General features: G+C 26.9%; 11 protein-coding genes across 11 annotated transcripts; 5 read left to right on the forward strand and 6 right to left on the reverse strand.

The window, feature by feature from the left end:
- Positions 1–994: 994 nt before the first annotated feature.
- ENU1_206570 (cell surface protease gp63, putative) lies at positions 995–3,033 on the forward strand (the record flags this gene model as incomplete). Its single annotated transcript, XM_008862263.1, has 2 exons — positions 995–1,282; positions 1,333–3,033. The coding sequence occupies 2 exons, from the start codon at positions 995–997 to the stop codon at positions 3,031–3,033; spliced, it is 1,989 nt and encodes a 662-aa protein (XP_008860485.1).
- Positions 3,034–3,122: 89 nt separating this feature from the next.
- ENU1_206580 (DNA topoisomerase domain containing protein) lies at positions 3,123–5,645 on the forward strand (the record flags this gene model as incomplete). The annotated part of the gene is made up of 1 exon (XM_008862264.1): positions 3,123–5,645. One exon carries the CDS (start codon positions 3,123–3,125, stop codon positions 5,643–5,645), a length of 2,523 nt encoding a protein of 840 aa, XP_008860486.1.
- A 41-nt stretch (positions 5,646–5,686) lies between these two features.
- Positions 5,687–7,660, reverse strand: ENU1_206590 (leucine rich repeat protein; the record flags this gene model as incomplete). The annotated part of the gene is made up of 1 exon (XM_008862265.1): positions 5,687–7,660. One exon carries the CDS (start codon positions 7,658–7,660, stop codon positions 5,687–5,689), a length of 1,974 nt encoding a protein of 657 aa, XP_008860487.1.
- A 139-nt stretch (positions 7,661–7,799) lies between these two features.
- Positions 7,800–8,234, reverse strand: ENU1_206600 (thioredoxin protein; the record flags this gene model as incomplete). The annotated part of the gene is made up of 1 exon (XM_008862266.1): positions 7,800–8,234. One exon carries the CDS (start codon positions 8,232–8,234, stop codon positions 7,800–7,802), a length of 435 nt encoding a protein of 144 aa, XP_008860488.1.
- A 110-nt stretch (positions 8,235–8,344) lies between these two features.
- ENU1_206610 (ATP binding protein, putative) lies at positions 8,345–9,222 on the forward strand (the record flags this gene model as incomplete). The annotated part of the gene is made up of 2 exons (XM_008862267.1): positions 8,345–8,737; positions 8,800–9,222. The coding sequence occupies 2 exons, from the start codon at positions 8,345–8,347 to the stop codon at positions 9,220–9,222; spliced, it is 816 nt and encodes a 271-aa protein (XP_008860489.1).
- A 227-nt stretch (positions 9,223–9,449) lies between these two features.
- Positions 9,450–9,770, forward strand: ENU1_206620 (60S acidic riboomal protein P1, putative; the record flags this gene model as incomplete). The annotated part of the gene is made up of 1 exon (XM_008862268.1): positions 9,450–9,770. One exon carries the CDS (start codon positions 9,450–9,452, stop codon positions 9,768–9,770), a length of 321 nt encoding a protein of 106 aa, XP_008860490.1.
- Positions 9,771–9,989: 219 nt separating this feature from the next.
- ENU1_206630 (60s Acidic ribosomal protein) lies at positions 9,990–10,322 on the forward strand (the record flags this gene model as incomplete). Its single annotated transcript, XM_008862269.1, has 1 exon — positions 9,990–10,322. The coding sequence occupies one exon, from the start codon at positions 9,990–9,992 to the stop codon at positions 10,320–10,322; it is 333 nt and encodes a 110-aa protein (XP_008860491.1).
- Positions 10,323–10,400: 78 nt separating this feature from the next.
- Positions 10,401–11,396, reverse strand: ENU1_206640 (hypothetical protein; the record flags this gene model as incomplete). The annotated part of the gene is made up of 3 exons (XM_008862270.1): positions 10,401–10,570; positions 10,716–10,959; positions 11,010–11,396. The coding sequence occupies 3 exons, from the start codon at positions 11,394–11,396 to the stop codon at positions 10,401–10,403; spliced, it is 801 nt and encodes a 266-aa protein (XP_008860492.1).
- Positions 11,397–11,470: 74 nt separating this feature from the next.
- On the reverse strand, positions 11,471–12,835 carry ENU1_206650 (hypothetical protein; the record flags this gene model as incomplete). The annotated part of the gene is made up of 1 exon (XM_008862271.1): positions 11,471–12,835. The coding sequence occupies one exon, from the start codon at positions 12,833–12,835 to the stop codon at positions 11,471–11,473; it is 1,365 nt and encodes a 454-aa protein (XP_008860493.1).
- Positions 12,836–13,380: 545 nt separating this feature from the next.
- On the reverse strand, positions 13,381–14,070 carry ENU1_206660 (CXXC-rich protein; the record flags this gene model as incomplete). The annotated part of the gene is made up of 1 exon (XM_008862272.1): positions 13,381–14,070. The coding sequence occupies one exon, from the start codon at positions 14,068–14,070 to the stop codon at positions 13,381–13,383; it is 690 nt and encodes a 229-aa protein (XP_008860494.1).
- Positions 14,071–14,778: 708 nt separating this feature from the next.
- On the reverse strand, positions 14,779–14,952 carry ENU1_206670 (CXXC-rich protein; the record flags this gene model as incomplete). The annotated part of the gene is made up of 1 exon (XM_008862273.1): positions 14,779–14,952. One exon carries the CDS (start codon positions 14,950–14,952, stop codon positions 14,779–14,781), a length of 174 nt encoding a protein of 57 aa, XP_008860495.1.
- Between the last annotated feature and the right edge of the window lie 1,448 nt (positions 14,953–16,400).

Below are 16,400 nucleotides of genomic sequence, written 5' to 3' on the forward strand. Positions count from 1 at the left end.
AAGATAATTGGAATGTTAATACATCTGTATTTAAACAAAGAATAATGAATAAAGAACATATCAAAGAATAAAGAATAAAGAACATATAACGAAAGAATAATGAATAAAGAACATATAATAGTTATTGAAGGTACAGAATGAAATGAAATTATCATTGAAATGAAAGAAGGAAATAAATTTGGAGGATATGTTAATTAAAAATTGATAACAGTATTCGTGATTATATAAATGATTCCAAATCACTTTTATTTTCATTAGAATCAAATGGAAGAATGAAAAGAATGATGAAATTTGACATTAATCAACCACAAAATACATTTTGGTTATATAATCAATCAAATGATTATTTGTTTGAGTTTGTACTTGGATATTTTGGAAATGATATTCGTGTTAATAAAGAAAATTATAAAACAGATTCATATTGTTATCAACTAGATTCATTTGAATATAAAGGAATATCAAACTCATCAATGTTCATTTGAATATGAAGGAATTGAAAATGGCACTTTGTGGAAATGAATATCCAAATTGTTTCATACCAAAAAATTTTATAGCAATTGAAATGATTCAATCTATAATAATTGAAAATGAAATAAAAAAGAATAGAAAAACAAATCAATGAAGAATACAAACAACTATTTCGTTCATCTACCAATGAATAAAATAGTAAATTAAAAATAGAAATAATTCAATGATGATTTATTTTATTTATTTTAAAAGAAGATAGAAAAGACAATAAAAGAAGTAAAATAAAATATTTCGTTCATAAAACAAGAATAAAGTCTAAATAATAAATCAAACAAAGAAATTATTCATTTTAATAATGTGTAATGTGAAGAATCTCCATTAATTAATAAAAAAATGATAATTCTATTAAAATATTTATTATCTAATTTTTATCTTTAAATTTTTGAATTTTTCTTTTTGAAGTTATTTCAGTTAAATTTTTCGTTTCATAATAGTTTATAAATAGTATATCTTTAAATACATTAAAATGATTTTTTTGTTAGTTATTACAGCACTTGGACATCAATGTATTTTTAATGAAATCAATAAAAACACAAAGAAAAGTGTATTACCAACACTAAGGTCTTCAGTAAAGAGTAGTGCTAATTGGCATCCTCTTCGATTTAGTTATGATTTAATAGGGTTAACTGACCAATCATATGCTAGTCAGCAATGGTGCAAATACACAGGTGAGACAATTATTTTGTCTTCATCCAATATTTATAAATGTTCAGAAGATGATGTTTTAACAAAAGAGAAAATTGAATATATTGATGTTTGTTTTATTAGTCTTATTACAAAAATGACATAATACTTATATTACAGAGATTATTTCAAAGCCTCAACCAGAGCATTTCTGAAGTTTTTAATGTTCATACAATTAATTATAATAAAGTTATTCCTGGTAAAAAATATTGTGGAGAAGCAGTATTTCCTGAAACATATACTATTCCAGAAGAAAGTGATTTCCATATTATGGTAACTTCACACCCACATACTTCTTCTGGTGTATTTGCTTATGCCGCTGCATGTTACTTTGGTATGGATAGTCAAGTAAACAAACGGCGTTCAGTAATGGGATATGTAAATATTGTTACATCAGCATTAGAACCAACTGAAGAACGTTTTAGAGATCAGGTAGGAATTATTTTTCATGAAACAATGCATGCACTTGGGTTTGATGGTAGTCTTGGTGTAGATAAAAAAGTTGGGGATTTAAATTTAAAAGTTGTCGAAGACGAAGTTGTTGTTGCTCGAGCAAGAAAGCATTTTGGGTGTGACAATATGACGTATGTTCCTCTTGAAGATGGAGGAGGAAGAGGCACAGCAAATGCACATTGGGAAAGAAGAATTTTTATATCAGAAATCATGAATGGTATTACTTCAAATAATCCAAGAGTTAGTGAGATAACATTAGCTTATTTTGAGGCGCTTGGAGTTTATAAACCAAATTATGAAATGGCGGATGCCTTGTCTTGGGGAAGGGGTCTTGGATGTTCCTTCTTAGAGGATTGTTCTAAATGGCCTAAACAAAATGGATATTATTGTAGGACTGGTGTGAGGAGGTGTACTAATGATCGTTCTGCTATTGGTATATGTGATGGAAATTCATTTAAAGAAACGTTAAACCAATCATACCAACATTATGGAGATCCACATATTGGTGGAAGTGATGAGATTGCTGATAATTGTATATTTGTATCACCTATTGAAACTAGTTATTGTTATCAAAAAATGAGTGCATTATCATTTGACTATTATTTTACTTTGGAAATGCTTAATCATGGACAAAATTTTGGAGATACTTCAATGTGTTTTGAAAGTTCATTAATTAAATTTATACCATTTGGTATTAATAATTATCATTGTTATTCAGTTGCTTGTATGAATAATTCATTTTATAAAATTTCAATTGATGGTAGATATTATGACTGTGATAAATCAATTAAAGTTCGTGGATATGGAGGTAAATTAATTTGTGCAGATCCAAAAGATATTTGTGGTAATAGAGTTATAGAAACATGGCCTGAAATTGATTCTGTAGAAAATAAAACAATTTCAGTTGGAGATGTTTTAGTTATTAATGGAAGGAATCTTGACGTTGTTCAAAAAGTATATATTGATTATACTTCATGTAAAATTCTTCATAAATCAAAAGAACAACTTCAAATAGAAGTTGATTATCATGATCCGTTTATATCATTTATTTCTTTTGAAGCTTCATTAATGATAGAAGCAAATGAATCAGTAAATTCATGTTATGATCATTTGATAAAAATTAAAGTACCCACTTATTATATCTTTTTAAATTTTGGAGATTGGGTGATGACCAATTATATTTTTATTGCTGTCATTCCTGTATGGATTATTTTCTTTATATTATTGTTTGGATATTATACATTAAAAGTTGTAGTGATAAGACAAGCAGAAGAAGTTCGTGAAGCAAAAAGGGAAATTAATCTTCGTTTAGGTAAATTGAAGGACAAACCACAAAAGAAAAAGCAAAGCTTTTGTGTTATGTTTTAATTAAAATTGTTATTCAAATGTATAATTTGTTTTTTGTATCTAAAAAGGAAATTCTTAATCTTTTAAAAAACAATTTAAATCCTCTCTTAATGACACTACTTATGGTTGCTGAAAAACCACTTCTTGCTGAGTCTATTGCAAAATTTCTAAGTTTAGGTCCTATTCACACAAGAAAAGGAATAGCTCCAAGTTGTCCTGTTCATGAGTTTAATTGTAAATTTAAAGGAAAAATAACAAAAGCAAAAATGACATCAGTGGCAGGTCATGTTTATACATGTGAATTTGAGCGTGCTTTTCAAAATTGGTCTGTAGATCCAAGAGATTTATTTAATTGTAAAGTTATCAAAGTAGAAGCTAACCCTAAAACACGTATTCCAGCTCATTTAAGAAATGAAGCAAATGGATGTGATGGATTAGTATTATGGCTTGATTGTGATAGAGAAGGTGAAAATATTTGTTTTGAAGTAATGGATAATACAGTAAGTTATATGACTAAAACATGTAAAATTTATCGAGCGTTATTTAGTTCTATTACTAAAAAAGATATTATTGAAGCATTTAATCATCTTGGACATCCAGATGATAGACTAGCAGAAGCTGTTGATTGTAGACAAGAGATTGATTTAAGGGTTGGAGTTGCTTTTACTCGTTTACAAACTAAATTCTTAAAAGAACGATTTCCCAAATTAGGAGATTCTTTAATAAGTTTTGGACCATGTCAAACACCAACTCTTGGGTTTTGTGTTGATAGACAAAAAGAAATTGATAATTTTGTTTCAAAACCATTCTACACTCTTAAAGTTATAATAGAAGATCATGAAGGAAGAAACAAAACTTTAAAATTAGATAAACACTTTGATAATAAGTCTGAGGTTGAAGATATTGTTAAAAGTTGTAAAGGGATTCAAGGTAAAGTTATTAAAATGAATGTCAATGAATTAAAAAAATCAAGACCAGTCGGCTTAAATACTGTAGAAATGTTAAAAGTAGCATCTGTAAAATTAGGACTTGGTCCGCAAGAGACAATGAGTATTGCAGAAAAGTTATATACACGAGGATACATTTCATATCCTAGAACAGAATCAACTAAATACTCTTCTCATTTCAATTTTACTGATATTCTTAATAATTTACAACAAACAAATCAATTTAGAGAAAAAGTTCAATTAATTAAACAAAATGGAATTAATATTCCTTATAATGGAGAAGATAAAGGAGACCATCCACCTATTACTCCATTAAATTATCCAAATGAATATTTAAATGATTCAGAAAAGAGACTATTTGATTTTATAACAAATACATTTCTTGCATCTATTTACAAAGACTCAACCTTTCAAAGGGTTAGTGTTTCTGTTCAAATTGGTAATTATACATTTAATGGAAGTGGAAAAGTATTAAAAGATCCAGGATTTATGAAAATTACTAATCATTATGATGAAGATGAAGAACTTAAAGATTCTGATTTGATTAAACCAACGTCATTTATTGAAGGAAATATAGTTATTCCTTCTATGTTTGATATTGTTAAAGGTATGACTAAATGTCCAGATTATTTAACAGAATATGAATTAATTTCGTTAATGGAAAAGAATGGAATTGGAACAGATGCAAGTATTCCTGTTCATATTCAAAATATTATTTCACGTGAATATGTTAGTTTAGATACCTCAAAAAGAACTCTTAGACCAACTAAAATTGGATTAGCATTAGCTAGAACATTAGAAACTGTAGACAAAAATTTGATTACTCCACAAATTAGAGCACATATCGAATCAATGGTTTCTAGAATAGCAGAAGGAAAGGCACAATATGAAAATGTTCTTGAAGAAGCTTTAGATACATTTGAACAAAATTATTTGATTTACAAAAAAAATTTAAAAGTTCTTGAAGACAATTTCGCACCATTATATCAAGTTCAAGAACAAAGTAGGCTATTTAGTAAATGTGGAAAATGTGGAAGAATCTTATTAAAAGTTATAGGAGATCAAACATATTTATCTTGTCCAACTTGTTCTTTAAAATTTAATTTACCTCAAAATGCATCATATTCACAACAAACAAAATGTTGTCCTATTTGTAAATTTGAAATTATTATGACTTCATCTCTTAAAAGTACTAAAAAAGAAATGGTATGTCCGGGATGTTATAATGAAAAGAATCAATTCATGAAACAAGAACATAGTTCTTGTTTACAATGTTGTAATCCTGAATGTAAATTATCATATGAAAGAACAAAAACATGTTTATGTAGTGTGTGTGGTGGTGTAATGTGTTTATCTTCATTACAAAATAAATGGAGTTGTTTTTGTAATACTTGTGACAGTCATATAGAATGGATTGATAATGTAAAAAAAGCTCTTCCAAATGATGAAATTTGTGGAAAATGTAAATCGTATCATCTTATAGATCTTACTATGAAAGATAATACAATGATTAAGGGATGTATGAATTGTGACTCATCAATTAAAAAGTTATATACTATCAAAGCAGTTATTCTTTCAAATTCAACACGAAAAGGTAGACATTATAATACTTCAAAAAGTAGAGGAGGACATATATCTCATAGTAAAAATAACTCCCATAAACATACATCAAGAACTGGTAAGTAAAAGAGAAAAATGAAATTAACTTCCTTTTTTTATAAATTTATTTATTCTTTATTTTCAATCTCTGAATCATCTTCACTACTATCAGAAGATGAGGAATGACTGGAATGTGAAGTTGACTGTTGTCGAATTGGGAATGTATTTTGTTTAAAGCTAGAGTCTTTTGTAATAACAATACAGTTAGAAAAGTTATATTGCTTTTCTACATTTGTCTCTCTAGCATCAATTTTTCTTATCAAATTACAGCAAAGTAATGTCTCAATAGATTTGTCTGTTATTTTTGTATGACGAAGGTATATAACTTCTAACCATTTACTCTTTAACATTTCTTGTATTCCATTATCTTCTACATTAGTAAATGATAAATCAAGTCGTTTTAATTGTTCAATTTGAGCTATATACTTCCATGCCTCCATTCCAATTTGATTAGCACCAGACACTCTTAATGTTTCTACAGAAAGGTCTTCCATCTCTTTTAGGGAATATTCACTAAAATTCTTACAACCATTAAAATTTAATACACGAAGACCTCTTAATGGTTCTAAGACATGAACACCTTCACCACTAATATTTTGACATTCTTCAAATGAAATAGTTTCCAATGAAGTTATTTTAGACAAATATTCAAAGACCTGATCATCAACAGATGTTTTACTAAAGTCAACATATCTTAAATATTTAACCATTTGTAATGCCTCAACTCCTCGTGAAGTTATTTGACTTTCTTTTAAATTTACTGAAACAAGATTAGGAAATTTACTACAAATAACAGTTAACAATGGGTCATCTATTGGTCTAGCATCAACTAATAATTGTTGAAGGTATTTTGGTGGTATTCTAAAAGCATCTTGTAATGTATCTGAGTTGACATGAACATTACTTAATCTTAAAACTTCAAGATATTTCAGAGAATTTAATGGTGATAAAATTTTTATACCATCACAACGTGAAATATCAAGAACTCTTAAATATTTTAAACGGACAATGATCTGAAGACCAATATGAGTAACCATAGTGTCAGAAATATTTAATTCTTCTAGAGACTTACGAATTGGACCTGTTTTAAATGGAGTTAATGAATAATCAGATAATGTAGGACATCCTTTAAGTGATATTCCAAGTAAATTATCCATTCGAGCAAGAACATCAAGATGATAGTTTGTAACTTCACTCTCATTTAAATAAAGGTATCTAAGAGAATTACATCCAGCAAGATAAATAAATCCATCTGAAGGAGATAATTGAGACAATGGAGTTTGAGCTGAAACACCACTAATTGGTAAATGACAACGAGTAAATCCAATAAAAACAAGATAAGGGAATAAATACAAATTATAATAAAATTCTGGTCCAAGAGGAGCATTAGAAATTTCAAGAGAAGTTAGTTGACTAACATCAATCATATCTTCAATTTTACCAATAAATTTTTTTGAGGAAATAGAAAGTTTTTTTAATCCAGTTAATTTTCCAATAGAAGGAATATCACTATCAGTTATATTGTAAATTTGCAATGAAGTAAGTGAAGTATATTTTGTAATATTTTGAATAGACTCACTAACTATTTGTTCTACTCCATACGGTGGTATAACATTTGGACATTCAAGTCTTTTAAGAGTATATAGTTCATTTAATGTGTCTTGTGAAATTCTACCACATTTCAAAGAAGTTAAATTACTCAATCGTGTAACTAATGCACTACAATCCATTTCAGAACTAGGGTCAACATTCAATCTTTTTATTTCTCTAAATAAACTAGATAATTTAGAATTAGGCTCGGTAACTGTCAGTTCTGGAAGTGTTTTTAAATAGTCCTTCCAAGTTTTACAAACAAGTCTACATTTCATTAAATCTTTTTGACTTAAATATCCAAAAACCTTATGAAAATCATCTTCACTTAGATTGTTAATAGACCAATTTTCATGGAAGGTTGTAAGTTCAATTGTATGATTTTTATTTTGTTCGAGACTTGGGCTATTTGTTTGTTGAGGTTGAGGAGAAGATTTAAACCAGTTCCACATGAGTTAAATAAATAAGTACTATTTTTAAGATTCATTTTCATCTTATCTCCACATTTAAAAAGATCTACCAACGTTCTTTCTTAAAATTTCTTTTCACAAAAAACATTTTTTAAACTAAAATAAAATATAAAAATTGTTTTTAGTTTATTACTTTCTTAATAATTAAAAAGCCAATGAAAATTAACACTAACATAACAAGAGTCATTGTCAGTGATGAGTTAGAGTTAGGTCTATGACTTATTTTATTTATTGGAACACTTCTTGTAGGTGATTGACAAAACTCTTGGAGTTTAGCTCTATTAGCACCACTAAATCTATCATATTCTTGACCATTTTTAAAAAGAATAAATGTAGGCATAGAACGAACACCATATCTTTGGGCAATATCAGCACCTTGGTCAACATCAACTTTTACAAATTTAATTGATGGGTTTGTTCTTGCAAGTTCTTCAAAATATGGAGCAATCATTTTACATGGACCACACCAAGTAGCAAAAAAATCTACCAAAACATTAGAATGTGTGGAAATAAATTTATTGAATGATGAAAGGGAGTTGATATGTTCTACAGACATTTATAATAAATTATTTTTTTTAAGTTCTTTTATTATTTGTTGATATATATAACAACAATTAATAAAAATAATACCCTAAAACATCATCTCATTCATCAAATAAACAAGTAATGGGGAAGTGTTGTCAACTTATTATGGGACCTGCTGGTTCTGGAAAGTCAACTTATTGCAAATATATGAAACAATATTTAGAAGACCTTCATAGAAAACCATTTATGATTAACCTTGACCCAGCAATTGATGAAAGTTATTATGATATTGATATCGACATTAGAGATTTAATTACAGTTGAAGATGTTATGAGTGAACTTCATTATGGTCCAAATGGTGCATTGGTATATTGTTTAGAATATTTTTTGGATAATATTGAATGGTTTGAAGAACAACTTGGAGATTATGATGATGATTATTTGATTATTGATTGTCCAGGTCAAATTGAGTTATATTCTCATCTCCCAGTCATGTCAAGATTTGTTGACTTTATGAAAAGAGAAAATTATTTTGTTTGTTTATTTATTAAAAATATTTATGGCATTATAATATCATACAAATAGTAATATTTTAGATGTGTGGTGTGTTTTTGGTTGATTCTCAAGTATTGACTGACTCTGCTAAATATGTGAGTGCAGTTTTATGTTGTTTATCAGTTATGACATCCCTTGAAATTCCACATTTAAATGTACTTTCTAAAATGGATTTATGGAGTAAAAATATGCAAAATACTGAGACTTTTTATGACTTCTTAGAAAATGATCCACTTTTTACTAGTTCACTAGATGAACAAGTAGGAGATCGTTATCACAACTTAAATGTTGCATTAGTTGAATTAGTTCAAAGTTATTCACTTGTTGGATTTAGTCCATTAAACATTAAGAATGAAGAAACCATTGATGTTCTTCTTCAAAAAATTGATACATGTCTTCAATATTATGATGATGCAGAACCACAAGAACCAAAAGATGAAGAAGAAATGAATGATTTAGATTGATTTATGTTATTTTCTATTATATTTTTTTGTTATATATTTTTGTTGGACATCAAAAAAAGTAATAAGAATTGGAAATAAATAGATCATTTAAACTATGACTAATAAAAAATATTTTGAATAATAAAAAATATTATAAATAATAATAAAATAAGAGAAAACCTATTTTTTTCAAAAATAACCAATTTAAACCTAAGAACTGAAAGAACCAAACAAACCTTCATTTAGAAATGGAAGCTGACCACCAACAACTTGCTATTGCTTTTGCTGCTCTTCTTATTCATGGATGTGGAAAAGAAGTAAATGCAGAAAGTATTCTTGCTGTTACTAAAGCTGCTGGTATTCAACTCGAAGGATGGGCCAATGCTATGGGTAAAGCTTTCAATGGAGAAAAAATTGAAAAGCTTCTTGAAGGATTCTCCTCAGCTGCCCCAGTTGCCGCTCCAGCTGCTGCTGTTGCTGCCCCAACTGAAACTAAAGAAGAAAAGAAAGAAGACAAAAAAGAAGAAGAGGAAGAAGAAGACTTCGGAGGATTTGGTGATCTCTTCTAATCAAATGGTTCGTTGTTGATTTAATTTTTATTACATTTTTTTGTTAATGAATAAAGACTATATCATATATAAATATTGAAAATATCAATTTTTTTATTGTTTTCTATGAAAAGTTATTGATTAAATTGTACTTTCTGACTATCTTTTATTAAAACCTAATCATTCTAAAAAAAGTAATTTAAACCTAGAACTTCTTTTTAAATTAAACCTTCATCCTAAATGGAAGCTGTTCATCAACACCAAGAACTTGCTGTTGCTCTTGCCACCCTTCTTATTCATGAAGCTGGAAAAGAAATTACTGCTGAACATATTAATAATGTTCTTCATCATGCCAACGTCAAGGTTGAAGGTTTCTGGCCAATTGTTATGGCTAAGGCACTTGCTAATGCTGACATCGAAGATTTAATTATGAACACTACCGCTGCTCCAGTTGCTGCTGCCCCAACTGCTGCCGTTGCAGCTAGTGAAACTGAAACTAAAGAAGAAAAGAAAGAAGACAAAAAAGAAGAAGAGGAAGAAGAAGACTTCGGAGGATTTGGTGATCTTTTCTAATCAAATGGTTCGTTGGTATTTTTTGTTTGTTACAATAAAAATATAATAAATAAAAAAGAGGTTTTTGATTTAATACAATTAGTTTGTTACTTGTTGTAATGATTCATATTGTTTTTGAGTGTTTGAATGACGACGATGTTTAATAAAGGAATATGTACATTCAACAGTCAAGAGAAATACACCAATTGTTGCAAATACAGCAAACACACAGACCCATGTAATTAAGCTTCCTTCTTCAAAATGAATTTCTTCGCTGGATGACATTTTTTAACTATTTTTTGTTTAAATTAGAAGATGAAAAGGGTTTTAAAAGAAAATTTGAATCAAAAGTGAATTTTAGTAAAGATGAACCAAATGAAGTTTGCTTTTTTGAAAATAAGAGTCAATCCAAACGAGTGTAACTAAATCTACCATTTGATAGGAAGTTCTTATAAATATTTCTGTAAAGAAGTTGAATATCAATGAGGTGATGAATTAGTGCTGAGAAGACAAGTACTAATGATGTTAGAATGATTAATACAATTGATGAATAATACCAACCATTTAATACCTTCATTAGATGATCTTCACATAGATTACACTCTTTTTGAAGACATCCACATTCTTCTTTTGATTCATTTTTATGACAGCAATGTGTCTATTAATGAATATAGATTTTACTAGTTGAAAAACAAAGAAGGAACAAACAATTCTTTCATAATATAACATTGTAGGATGGTCAACTCCATCAATAGTATCTTGGAATGTAAATGACATAATAATTATAATAAATATAAATGATATTAATCCAATAAATAAGGCTATATAACTAATGAATTTAGGATAAGGAATATCTTTTCTTCTTATTATTACAGAACAAAGAGAATGGCTAAAACAAATAAAACATAGTAATACACCATAACAACAAGTAACAAAACGAATAATAAATACATGTTCATTATGAATGATTCCTCCAATAGAAGTAACTATCCCCATAAAAACAGTAAGCATAGAAAGAATTGATATACATAACTCGATAATATTAAATCTTGATTCAATTGGAAAGTAACGAGAGAAATCAGTATTTCTTTCCATCAATAAGTAATATTATTTGATGATATTAAGATTTTTGGTTAACGTAAAAAAAATAACTAAAAAAAAAGAAAGTATTAGATTTGAACAATGTTGTTCTTTTCATAATAAATTTTAATTGGGATTTCAAGATTATATAAACTGTTTATCAGTGCAACATTTTGTAATGGTATTGATTCAATATTTGAAAGATAAGCATTACAATTTTCAAGAATAAGACTATGGGTTGATGATGGTAAAATAAGGGTTGGTTGATTGTAAACATTATTTAATTCAATAAATGTGAGTGATGTATAATATGATAAATCAATAATTTTTATATTGTTTGAAGTTTCTATTAAGTGTAATTGATACATATTATTATTTAATAAGAAGGAAGTAGTTTGAGTAGAAATAAGAGTTAAGGAAGTTAATTTTTTTAAATACTGTATATCTAATTGTTTATTAACATTTGATAATTCAAGTTGTATAAGATTTGATGGAAGTTTAAGAGAATTAGAATAACGACATGAAAGAAATTGAAGAGATGATGGGAAGTGAGGAGATTCAAGTAAGACATCATTTGCATAAAGAACAGAAAGATTTGAAAGATTTTGAAATTCACCTTTAAATGTTTTTCCAGTTAAAGATATTGATGTTAATAAATTAAAAGATTCAAAGGAAAAATAATGATTTGATAATGTTAATTGTCTAACATTTTGTGCATTATAAATTTTCCCATTTGATTTAAATATGACCAAATCTGTAACTGTAGATGGAATTTCTATATCATTGTCATTTTGAATTATTGTTATATTTTTAAGGAATGGGAATGTTTTTGTATATAAATAAAAGCAATCTTCAAGTGTTGTAAGTGAAGTTGGATAATTAATTGAATATTTAGAATAACTTTGTATTTCTTGTAATTGAGTGAATGAAGAAAAATCAAGACAGGATTGTGTTATTCCAGCTAAAATAATTTTAGAAGGAAAGTACATATCTATTATAAAAGAGTCAAATCCTTTAGAACAGTTTAATTCTAAATATTTATCAAATAATAATAAAATTGAATCATCAATTCCATTAAACCATTTATCACAACAAATCATAAATTTTGATTGGATATAAGGTATTTGAAGAGCTTCTTTAATAGATTTTTCATCAGAAAGAATAATTGTTTTATATTTTATGTTATAATTCCAAAGAATTTTTATAAGTGAAGAATTAAAATGATTAATCATTTGAATGTTAATTCTTTCTAATTGATTAAATTGATTTTTAAAACATTCACATAATTGAAAGTCTTTGAAACATTTAATACTTAATTTATTTAAATGAATAAATTGACTAAAATCAATTGGTTTTGTTGTGTTTGAATGTTGGTATACATTTAATTCTGTAATTTTATTTTTGAATGGAATAATAATGTCTATAAGTTGTAAGTCTATTTTTTTAATAATCATATTGTTTATTGTTGGTGGAATAAAATTTATATATTTTAATGTATTTTCATTAAGTACTATTGTTGTGATATTATCAAATAAGTTACACATTAAGAGAAAGCTGTTCATTTGTTGAAAATAGTCAACACTTTGAAATTGGTTTTGATAGTAGAAAAGAAGAGGGTTTTTAGACAGTTTCTTTACAATTCGTTGACATTTCTTATTAATACAAACAAAAGTAAAAAATGTTTGATATGTTTGTAAATAAGGAACAATAAACGACAAAGGGAGTTGTTCAAAATGCATTTCTTTAGTATTCTTTTTTTTTCAGATCTTCTTTCTTTCAAAACAAAACAATTGAAAACAGATAATTGTTGTTTAAAGTACAAGGAATAGAGAAAAAATAGCCACTAGAGTTATTGAAATGAACATTCCCGAGTTTGGATAATAGAAATAACATTTCCCTTCTTCATTAGGTAATTGATAAAGTAAAGACGATGATTTTGAAAGACATAATAAGCAATTTCCAACATCATCTGTTAATGTACAATCTGTTTCTTAAAGAATTAGAATAATGAAAAAGAAAAGAAGTAATAGAAAAAAAACAAACCAATACATTCACCATCAACGAGTTGATATCCTTCATAACATTCTTCACATTCATTTGTGTTGACTCTACATTGAAAACAATTTGATATTTTACATTCCACACAATTATTTTCTAAATTTGCGTTAAGTAATGAACATTCTAAACATTGTTCTGAAGAAGAAATACACGTTTTACATTGTTTGTCACATTGTTTACACTCATAATTATCTGTTAAGTAATATCCATTATGACATTCAACACATTGAATAATACCAGTTTCTGAAGACTGAAATGATTTACATGAAGATTCTGGTTTAAAACAAAATTTTCCATTACTTTCAAAAATATAATCTTCTTCACATTCACTACAAAATTCTGTTCCATTAAAATAATTAACACAATGACTTTCTCTACAAGTATTAGATGAGTCATCAAACATACAATAATTATTACATGTATTACATGCTTGAAGAGATGTTGTTGAATTACAAATTGTTTTTTCTTCTTTAGAGCACATTAAACATGTTTTATTTGGAGAAACATAATATCCAGGATCACATTCTGAACACTTTCCATTTGAACTACATTTTTTACAATTATCTGGACATATTGAACATCCTTTAGTTTCATTAAGAAAATATCCAGAAGAACAAACACGACATGACATTTCAGACGAATAAATTGAACAACCTTCTATTAATGTTCCATGAAGACATCTATGACCATCTTGAGATGGTATTAAATCTCCATAACAAACTTCACATCCACCAAAATCATTTTGAATAAGACAATTTTGAATTGCAATCACTATTTAATAAATAATGTTTATTTATTTATAGGATAATAACAAACTATCACACTGATGAGTAGAAGGATTGAGTGTAAATCCAATATCACATGACTCGCAAAGAGGTTTATCCAATACATATTTTGAACAATGAGGTGTATATTTTTTACATCTTCCATTGAGTAGATAATAACTTGAATGACAAGAATAACAATTATTATCTTCAGAACATTCATAGCAACCTTTTTCACAAGCTACAATCAATTAAAAATTCTTATTCAATGATGAGTGTATGTATAAAACAATTAAAAACAAACGAATACAATTATTTGAATTATCAAGTCTTGTTCCTGGTGGACATAAAACACAAGTATCATTTTTATATGAAATACATCCACTACTATTTCCTATTTTAATAAGAATTATACAAAAAAATATATACTAACTAGAAATAATCCAAACTTAAACAATTATCACCAACAAGATGATACCCATAATGACATGAAATACATTTACCACTTGTATCAATTTCCACACAATTTGGATATAAACTTTTAAAGTCTAGACATTATTTTTGTTTCTTCTTAATTAAAGATTGAACAAAAACAAACAAATACATTCAGCTTCAATAAGAATATATTGTGGCAAACATAAGGAACATTCATATTTATCATTATAATATTCTGGGCAATTAACACAAAATGGTATGCCACATGTAGTATTAACAAGTTGACCTTGTACGAATGAAGCAAATAATAACATTAAACTAAACAGGTTCATTCAACAAAACGAAGTTCAAATAGAATAAAAGATCAGATAAACAACGCTCTCAAACATAATAACGCCTTTATAAAAATCACTATTTTTTTCATCCTTCCACTCAAATTATAAACAGTAAGATTCTATATTTAATGATTGATTAAATTATTAAATTAACTATTTAATTTATGCTTTTTTTTATTGTTTGAAATTATAGTATTTTTTTATATTTTTTCGAACAAATGTGATTTGAATTAATTGCAATAAAAATAAACACGTAAACCTATTTAAAAAAAATGTATGATGACTTTTGACTTAATTTATAACTCAGAGAATATAATTCATGAAATTACCTCACTCATACCACTTCTACAACTACCACCTCATCAAAGATGGATCTATCTGGAAAAAAAACACTTCTCTAAACAACTGTATCTTTGGTGATTTATATCCTCATTCTGAAATAAATTGAACTTACTTGAAATATAACAATCACTTTTATGAATACTACAATAATGATGTACAATAAGTATCTTTCATGAACTATAATAACAGTTTAGAGATAAACACTCTTTTTTATTAATATTTTTCTTTTTCTATATTGTGGTTTACTTAACAAATTATATAGAAAAGATAAATGTTTTATCATTAACAACACCAACCAATTTATCACCAATTAGATTTAATGTATTTTTTAATGTCGGACAAAAACATTAGTGCTATTCTTGAATAAAGTTATAACATATTCTCCTTTACCTATTGCTTCAGAAAGATTAATCTCTTATTCCCACATTATCCTAATTAATAACACTTTTTAAAGTTCGTTCTTTTAATAATGTTTTATTCTTATAAACATTTTATCTCATTTGAAAACTTATTTCGAATTATTTATGTGTATTATTCTATATCAACATCCTTCTGTTTTTCTTATTTCATCTTAGGTACAACAATTCCCTAATTTTCTATTTAATTATTTTCATTTCATAATGAATTTCAAAGTGTTTAGACTAATCTTTTGATAATACTATTTCTATAAATGAATGTGTCATTTAAATGTATTGGTAATTATTTGACTTTCTTTGTTTTAATTGAATAAATTATTCTTGGATGTGTTTTTTGATACACTGTTTCATAAGTCTTTGAAAATATAAACTACAGTTGAAGAAAGTTTTATAGTGATACTTGTTTAATTAATAATGTTAGTGCTTCATTAACGATTAAAATATTCAACACATTGTGAAAAAAATAACCATTTCTAATACTCTTAGTTGTTGGTCAAATTGAAATGTTGTATCTTCATCATCAATTCTAATGAAGTTTATTTTTTTCTCTTTCTTCAAAAAGTCTGAATGAAAATGAAAAATTTAACTTCTGAATGAACTCCAGTCAATTTTTTATTCATCTGATAATTCAATGAACCCTCCAATACCTGATAAACAAGTCTCTGAAAT

The sequence above is a fragment of the Entamoeba nuttalli genome (genome assembly GCF_000257125.1).
Source record: "Entamoeba nuttalli P19 unplaced genomic scaffold asmbl_9842, whole genome shotgun sequence".
Lineage (NCBI taxonomy): Eukaryota > Evosea > Mastigamoebida > Endamoebidae > Entamoeba > Entamoeba nuttalli.